The sequence below is a fragment of the Eschrichtius robustus genome, chromosome 12 (genome assembly GCF_028021215.1).
Source record: "Eschrichtius robustus isolate mEscRob2 chromosome 12, mEscRob2.pri, whole genome shotgun sequence".
In the NCBI taxonomy this organism is placed as follows: Eukaryota; Metazoa; Chordata; class Mammalia; order Artiodactyla; family Eschrichtiidae; genus Eschrichtius; species Eschrichtius robustus.
In genome coordinates, this window is record NC_090835.1 from 6,893,937 (window position 1) to 6,902,847 (window position 8,911).

The window sequence follows — 8,911 nt, forward strand, 5'->3', positions numbered from 1 at the left end:
TTCAGGAGACAGCCCTTTCTGGGCGCTGGGTCGGGGGAGCAGGTTGCAGACCCAGAGCCTCCTGACAGACAGTGGTCTGGGCTCCGGGACTAGCCCTCCGGGTGGCCCCCATCCCCCACTTCCCAGGAGGGCCTGGCAGCTCTCAGCACACACACAGCCCTGGTGCTGTCACCAGCCTGGCCACAAAGCCTTTGAGGGGGACCCCGGGACTGTAGTTTCTTGAGTGAGCACGAGTCCCATCTAGCCTGACTCTTACGGACCACTCAGTGGGCCAGTGCTTTGCCCCTCACGGCTAACCCTGCCAAGTAGGTGGCACTGCCCCTTCTGAAGGACAAGAAACTGCCGCCGGCCAGTGACTTGCCCAAGGCCGTCTAGCTCGCAAGTGATAGAGCTGGGGTCTGGGCCAGGATCTGTCCACCCCAGAGCTCCCAGCACACCACTCTGGCTCCACGCCTGGTCCCAAGGGCTGAGCACCCCCTCTGCCTCCAGACACCATGTTTAACGCCCCACCTGCGGCCCCCAGCCCAGCCCATTGGCCCCTGAGTCACTAGAGCAGGACCAAGGCCGGGCCCCTGTGGCTCCCCCCTCAACCGGGCCCTGGGGACCCCAGGTGCCCGAGCTGAGCAGACGTCTCTCAGAGCCTTGGAGCGTGCCTGGTATTGTCGTTTTGGTTTAAGTGGCGTGCTGTCTTGCCGTGGCTGCGGCTGTCCTCGTGGCCTGGCACCTGTCAGTCGTGTAGCTGTCGTGTCCATTCTTTTCGCAACTTGTCTCGTTCTCTCCTCCGTTGCAGATTGAAGTAGTCAATACTTTCAAGAGCGGGGCCTCCTTTCAGGGAGCCCTGCGGAGACAATCCTCCGTCACCAGCCAGAGCCAGGACGTAGCCAGTCTCTCTAGCCCTAGTCGCGTGTCGTTGTCCAATGCTCTTTCCTCTCCGACCAGCCTTCCTCCTGCTGCAGCTGGGCGTGAGTGTGAATCCTTACCGCCTCGGGTGCCACCGCCACCAGCGCCGGGCGGGCAGGAGGGCAGGGGCCGGGGCGCCAGGGACTCGGGGGGCAGGAGGTCGTGATTAGGCCCAGGGGGCTGAGGGGCCCCAGCCATTGAGGAGGGTCCCAGGCGGTCAGCAGACCACAGCCAGGCATGGGGTGGCAGTCCCTTAGCGGGGCAGGGTCGGCTGGGGTCGGGGTCAGGGGTTACGACCAGGCAGTCATGGGGTCGTGAGGGTCACAAGTAATCAAAAAGTCTGGGTCAGTCCAAGGATCACCGTCGGTCAGGGAGGTTTCAGTGATCGAATGTCACAGTCCCCCACAGGGTCACGGTGGCCAAGGGGGAGCAGGCAGCTGGGGGGCGCGGTCATCCCAATCAGTCTAGGGCCACACCCGGTCAGGAAAAGCCTGGCTCGTGAGGGCCAGGGTCAGAGTTGGCCAGGAGATCACAGTCTTGTGGTCGAAGTCAGGCCAAGGGTTACTGTGGGTCAAAGGGGGAAAGGCTCTCAGGGGTCACAGTCAGCCACAGTGAGGTCCAACCCAGAGGGGTCACTGTAGATCAGAGGTCACAGGTGGTCAGGGAACCCAGGCCCCCAAGGAGATCACAGCCCGGAGGCCCTGTACCCGGTAGTTCAGCGCCTTCTGCCCTCTCTCCTTGTACATCTGATAGCACCAGCTGCCTTACACACACTTCTCCCTGCAGCGGGGCTTGGAGCACAGTGAAGGCCTGAGCCCTTCCTGGAAGGGACAAGGCCCCTGGCCCATTCCACTTGACCTCAGGTAGAGAACAGTGGGGGTGTCATCTTGGCTGGCTGCCAGCAGGCCCGAGGGACCCAGTCTAACCTGTGGCTTCCTCCTTCCTCATTGGAGGGACACCTGGGACTCCGACCCCCTCCATCACCTCCCTCCCTCGAGCTCATCTCCTCACACCAAGGCTTCTGACCCAAGTTTCTCAACTCTGGCCTTGTCTAGATCTTTATGAACCCCCCATGGCTCCAGGCCCCAGAGGGCACAAAGAGTTTCTATTTACCACCTGCCTCCCTTCCCTGTCTCTAGTCAGCCCCTCCTAAACCACAAGGGAGCTGCAGTCTGGTCCTCTCACGTTGTCTGTTTACTCAGCCAGCCCTCGGGCTTCTTTGATGAGACTCCAGGCCTCATCTCTTGATACTTTATAAGGTGCCTCTACACCCCTCCCAAGCACAGAACACCCAAAACACACATCTCTGCCACCGGGCAGGAGAGGACCATGTGCTGGGTGACAATGATGCCATCTGAGCCCTTGGACAAGAGGCGCAAGCCACACGGTGCTGTCGGTGGCGTGTGCTCACGTCCCACGACCTTTCCGTGGGTGCAGTCCCGCCAAGTACACAAAATGACAGGGAGGATGCAGAAACGGGGCAAAGCCCCTGTGCTCGTTCATCAGCACGAAAACACAGCGATGGGGAGGCCAGACAAGCCGAGGTGAAGTGAGGCCACGTTTGAGCAGATGGTGTCTGAGTCACGTTCCCATGAGGCATTGTCACCGGCAAGTCACTGCCAGGCTTTCTCAGAGCAGGAGACACTTTGTTCCCACTCTCTCCCGCCCCATACAGAGAGCCCTCGCCTCGGTGGGAGGCCAGCGCCCAGCTGCCCTACTCCTGCGTCAGCCGAGCTCCAGCCTTGCTCAGCGCTGCCTCCTGTCGTGAAGTGCAGAGACCAAAAGTGCTCAGGGCTGGAGAGCCACTTGGGGAAAGGATCTCTTCCTCTCGGGGTTCCCACTGCCCTCCCATTGCCTCCTGCCTCCCTCCGGCCGGTCTGACTGCCAGAAGGTGGCCTCCGGGTCCAGGCCCAGTTCTTTGTCCTCCCGGTTCAGCCTCTTTCTTGAAGCGTGGTGCCTCACCCTGGCCAACACGGAGCTCACGGCACTCCTGGGCACCTGCAGCCTCTCCCTTGGTTAGGCCCCGCATATTAGCTCTTCCAGTCTCAAAGGAAGAGCGCAGTCATCTTGAACCTTTTCTTCTGTCCTTTATAAAACCATTCAATAAGGCCAGTCCTGTGACAATTGGTTCTCAGCGCTTTTCCTTCAGAGAAATGCCCATTTCTGCCTGCCCTTTGCTTCCTATCTCTAAGCCAATCTCCTTCTAGCCCAGATTAATCCCTTTATCCCGTGGTGACCCAACTTTGGAACAGCCTTTGAGAAGGATGCTATAGGCCTTGCCCATGACCCATCATTTTCTCAGAGGACCCAAAGGGGCTGATCAAGCATGACTCCCTCACCCAAGTGCCGTCTTGCCTCTCCCTCAGGCATCATGCCTCCTTAGGAATCTTGCGTTCCTACCTGCAATTGTAGAATCCAGCCTGTAATTCTGGGTCCCTTCTGGGACCCTTTCTTGGGCATGGGGTCTCAAAAAAAGCCTGACCATCCCCTTGCTCAAGGGTACTGGTTCCAAAATTGATCACAACCTCTGTGGTTTCAACAGACACATTTTGGTCAACACAGTCACGATGTGAAATATCCCCTAGTTCCTCCTTTGCTTGAGTAGTTTCTATAGCAATGTCACCTCCTCTGGTCTCCAAGGACTCTGAGAGCCCTCTAGATACCAGGCAGGGTCCCTACAGAAGCCAAAAGGCTTTCTTCCCACAGGGTGTGAAGCAGGGGGTCAGGAAGTAAGAGAAGGGGTCCCCGATTGGGTGGGTGGAGAGGTGGGCTCCCCCCCACCCCCTGCCTCCTCTGAGCAGGATCTTCTTCCCAGGATTCTCCAGTAGAGTAGGGTGCCTGTTGAGTTGAAAACACCTGGGCTGTCTGTGCCCTGGAAAGAGTCAAACCACTGTCCTTTGGGCTATCAGAAGTGACCACCAAGTCCTGGGGCAGGGTGGCGTGTGCATGGCTGGCTTCTGACTCATGACTTGGGGTGAGGAACCCCCCAGCACATCACACATCCCTCCCTCAGCACCACTGTGAGGCGGAGGGCCCCAGGCAGACAGATGCCACGCGGTGACAGGACAGTCTGTCTGGTCAGACTGGCACTGGAATGATCGGGAGGAAACTCTGGTCCACTGCCTTGCTTTCCTCTTCTGACTTACTCAAAGGCGAGTTTCTTTTTTTCTCCCAGAAACGTAATGGCACACCCCTAATGCCTTATACTTGAGCCTCACCCAAAATTTTCCAAAGCAGTTCCGCACATCCTTCACTCCACATACACCTCACAACTGAAATGTGAAGAGGGAGGAGCTGCCAGTACCTCCATGTAACTGAGCGAGACACTGAGACTCAGAGAAGTGAACTGACTTGGCCAAGATCACACAGTATGTAAGTGACAAGAGATCTGACTCCAAAGTCCCTCATTTTTCTCACCACCCACACCACTTCCCAGAGAAGCCCACACACCTAGAGCCCACAGAGGTTGAATTTCCACTGTGGAACCAGTACCCACTCCCACAGCCTCATCCAGTGAAAAGGAGCCAATCCTCTGGGGTCTAGAAGGCCAGGGAAGCTCTTTCTCTGCTTGAGTCTCCACCAGCCTGGCAGGGACTGGGAAGAGGGGCATTTTCCCATCAGTGATCAGGAACAGAATTAACATTTAGCTCTTAGATCCAAGGCCAAGCTACAGAGCTCCTCTCTCTTATTCCCACAAATTCCTAACCCATCTCAAGCTACCTTTGTATTTAGCAAGTTCATAGCACGCTCCATGTTCATGAGTGAAGGTCCTGTTCCTTCAAACCAACCAGGCGCAGACCATCAGACTCCTAATCCCAGACCAGCCACTTTCTGGACGCCGTACCCTGCTAGATAGGGCATCCCCCATCCCACTCCCACTTCAGATTCCCAGTTCTGAGGACTGCTAGGGCAAGGAGTTTGCATCTCTTAGGGGGAGAAGTGAAGAAGATGGGAAGGAAAGGAAGCTGGACCTCTCATTAGCATTCTGGTAACTAACTTAGTGCAACCTTGGGTTGGCGAGAAGATGGCTTGCTTCTGGGGGGGAGCCCAGACCTCTCCGCTGTCTGAATATTCCATGTGTTTGTTTCCCTAGAGGGCTAGAGAACCCTGGACACAGAGTTCAGCAAGAGAGAGTGAAATTAAAAGAGGTTGTGAGTCTTTAACCTTGAGCCTGAAATGAATGTGAATCAATCCCAGACTCTTGGCTTCCTTGAAGCCGGGTAAACATTCGAGTATGTCGAACCCGCCCCAGACCGGGGCCCATGCATTTCCTCAGAGCCACCGACAATGGGCGTGGGGCTCCCCACCCCCCTTTGTGCTGATGAAACCAAAACGTCTGAAAGCCCACAGACCGAGGCCCTTCCTCTCTTCCCCCTCACCCCACGCCCCAGTGCAGCTCATGCCAGCAAGGCCCATCACCAGGGCAGGCAGGGAGGGGAGATGGAAGAGCTTTTTTTTCTTCCCATACTTTTTTCCATTTCAGCCGCGAGAGATCCGAAGTGGAGACTTGAGATGGCCGTGGCGGGGTGTCCCGAAAAGTCTTGTCCCCACAGTCTTGTCCAGAGCAGTTCATTCTTTCTGTTGTCTCCATTCCAGGGGGAGGGCGAGGGGCCTACATCTCATTGTGTGTCATCCCCTCTGCGTTGTCAGTCACACGACAGGGTCCTGCCACCATCCCTCCTCCTCCACCAGGCACTTCCGGCTGGCATCTTATTGCAATTCAGCCAGGCTCTGGGCTGAGCAGCTACAATGATCATTATTATTCCCATTTTACAGTTAAGAAAACTGAGGCCTGCAACATCTTTTTTGTTGTTTTCACTTAATCAGGGGAGTAATGGCCCAGTTATCAGGAGATCAGAATATTGAATAATCTCTACAGAGCCACAAATAGGGAATCCAGGGAGAAAGGAATCTCAGAGCAGCCAAATGGCCATCACGGAGGACCAGCACTAATGCATCGCGTCTGGCTGGCTCTCGCTTGGCACCTGATGCCTCTTACTGAAAGCAGGATTCCACCAGGCAGGTTTCCCTGGAGTCCCCAGCCCATAGCCCATAAGAAGGAGAAGGGACAGAGATGCTTTTGAGAAGACAAGGGAAAGTCAGAACTAGTAAGTGATGGCTGACAGCAAAGGAGAAAAACTAAAAAAAAAAAAAAAATCAAAACTGTGGGGTCTTACACAAGACCAAGAAGGCTTATTGACAAACAAATCCTTCTCTGTGTTCTCTAAATTAAAAGGCAGAGGAGATTATGACGTGCTTTAGAAAGACTCCTCTCTGAAATAGTCAAGTAAACCCTGAGCTGTGACACTTAAAACCATCAGCCACAGTCATTGGGAAAATTCACTCCCATGGACAGGGCTTTCCCCCCTGAGCCCCACCAACGAGCTACCTCTGGGTTTAGCTCCACAAATCCTGGGACCACAAGGGCCTCCCCACAACTGCCCTGTCCGGTCCTCTGTCCCCCTACAGGCCTGTGATATGGGGGGAGGGAAGGCCAAGATGGGCGGCCGCAGCACCCCGGCCGCCTCGGCTGAGGCTCTGCTCCTTGGAAGCACGGATATTGCCTTGCTTTCCCCGCCACTGGCTCCGCTCTGAGTTGGGGCTGGGAAGAGAGGAGGAGGCGCCTTTGTCCCGAGTCCCATCGGCCCCTTGAGATGGCAGGCATGGCTCCCCCTCCCAGGAGTCCGGAGAAAGGATGCCTCTCTTCAAAGTGAGGGTCCGGCTCCTGTGCACCCTGTGAGGCGGGACAGGGGACGGCCAGGCCGCTGGTGTGGCTCGCCCGCAGTCAAGGCACCCGAGTGGCAGAGCCTGGATGCAGACTCGGGTCTTCCTGACTCTGGATCCAGTGCTCTGTCCACTGGCCTGGACAACTCAGCGTCCAGCCTCCTTCCATTCTTCAGGGAACCCAGCTTCCAACTGAGACACAGAAAATGAAAGAACTTGCTGTTTTGTGGCTCAGTTCCACACCCTCTTAGAATCCTACCCAGGGCCTGGGTTTGGCCCTCTGATTCTGGCCTCGTTTTTTGGTATTGTGTTTTCAAAGCACAAATAAAGAAAGAAGGAAAAAACCCCAGGAAATAAGGGACCCCAAAGCCAACTCCAATGAGTGGCCAGGGCTTTGAGTCTATACTCGAGTGTTTACCTCCCAAATGCATGAAGGGAAGAAACGTTGGGTACAAACGACCTCCATTCACATTGTCCAGGCTTCCAAGTGTAGCCGTGTGTCCGTCTGTGTGTGCCGTGTGGTTCCCGACCCCCCCACTGGAGCATGCTCCTGCCCCTGAATGTCATCAGTCGCCGCCTCCTTCGTGCTTTCTGGCTGCCTCTGCTCTGCACCCCAGAAAGCCCCGAGTTGGCTTCGGTTTGCTTTGCTGCTTCGGTTTGATGTTGCCCTTCTCTGTTTGGCCCTCATGTGTCCCTTCTCATCCCGGCTCATCCAACTGTCTCTCCTTTCTGTTCCTTTTCTGTCTGTGACACGTTATCTGTTCCATGTCGTGTGGTTTCTTAACCGCGTGTGGTTTTTCTAAGATTAATTTTTTATAAATAAATAGCCTCTCCTCCTTCCTCCTTTATTCCCACCTGGTCCCGCTCCCCTTCTGCATGGTCGAACCTCTGCTTTAAAGTTAACAAGGCTCAGTCTCTCACTAGGTCTGGGTGCCCGCTGGAGTGGACTAAGCTTCCTCTAACCACTGTTTCCCATCATCGCTATGATGGGCCTTCCTTCCTCCTGTCCTAATACTGTAGTCTTTACCCAAACCCAAGCAATTTTAAAAACCTCACGGATGAACACAACCTACATCCCCGCTTCCGTTCTTCCCTCTCCTCTCCGTGCTCATGACACCCAGCGACTGTGGATTCCAGCCACCTGCTGTGCTCGAACCCCTCTCTCCCACCCACCCCTCCTCCGAGCCCCCCAGAGCTTGGCCGCCGGCCCCCCTGGGGGCAGTGCTCCTCACCCCCGTGCTTCCCTTGCAGATCCGCGTCGTGAAGGCGTTCCGTAGCTCTCTCTATGAAGGTCTAGAAAAGCCTGAGTCTCGAACCTCCATCCATAATTTCATGGCTCATCCTGAATTCCGGGTCGAAGATTCACAGCCCCACATTCCCCTCATCGACGACACCGACCTGGAAGAAGATGCCGCGCTCAAGCAGAACTCGAGCCCGCCGTCCTCGCTCAACAAGAACAACAGCGCCATCGACAGCGGGATCAACCTGACGACCGACACAAGCAAATCAGCTACCTCTTCAAGTCCAGGGAGCCCCATCCACAGCCTGGAGACGTCGCTTTAGCTGAGGACCCCGCCACCACCCACCTCCCGGGCACCCACCCGTCCAGGCACCCGACTCACCCAAGCAGCAACGAGCAACAGCAGGAAACCAAATACCGGCGAGAAAACCGTTTCCACCCAACAGACCCTTTTTCTGGCTGCGATGCTGTTTGAACTCTTTTTCACTTTGAGGCGAGGGCGGGATCTCCTCCGGGGGCTTAAGGGAGTGAGCGGTTTTTCCCAGAACTAGCCCTTCCTGGCTCCCACCCGACATGGGCCAGCCACGCACCCGCCCGGCGCCATGTCCCCTGCATGAATGTACTCTACACTTCCGGTCCTCCCCTTGTTTGGTTTTTGGGGGGTTGGGGAGGGGTGTTTTTCGTTTGTTTGTTTGTTTTCTTAGGCGGGAACTGCAGACAGACTCTGTTTTGAGACTATTTATCCAATCCACTGGTCTGTGAGTTTTTGAAATGCTTGCGCAGCATGGGCTCAGTTGTATAGGTTAATTTAACAACTTTTTGAAATTGCAGAGCTTAACTCGCCTAGTAAATTTGCACCAATGGAACCGAAGAACTTCAGACACTCACAAGGTTATATCCATTTCTTTGTATCTATATCAACGTATACTTCTCCAAGACTGTATACGTCCATATAGATAGGTAGATATATATGTGTCTATATATATCTATATATATAGATATATATAAATATATATACATGGATATGTAAAGTTTCTTTGCCGGCAT

At 55.2% G+C, this 8,911-nt stretch overlaps 1 protein-coding gene across 17 annotated transcripts in view; it reads left to right on the forward strand.

Moving 5' to 3' along the window:
* The window catches only part of ATP2B2 (ATPase plasma membrane Ca2+ transporting 2), a 110,480-nt gene extending 101,916 nt beyond the window's left edge, over positions 1-8,564 (forward strand). For 13 of the 17 annotated variants that reach the window (XM_068558304.1, XM_068558309.1, XM_068558315.1 and 10 more), the window contains one exon: positions 7,876-8,564. In XM_068558304.1, coding sequence (XP_068414405.1) covers positions 7,876-8,187 — 312 coding nt within the window. In that variant the 3' untranslated portion in view covers positions 8,188-8,564. Of the gene's footprint in view, positions 1-790; positions 963-7,875 lie in introns of all 17 variants that reach the window. The other 4 variants (XM_068558301.1, XM_068558303.1, XM_068558310.1 and 1 more) reach the window with 2 other exon arrangements.
* The last annotated feature ends 347 nt before the right edge of the window (positions 8,565-8,911 follow it).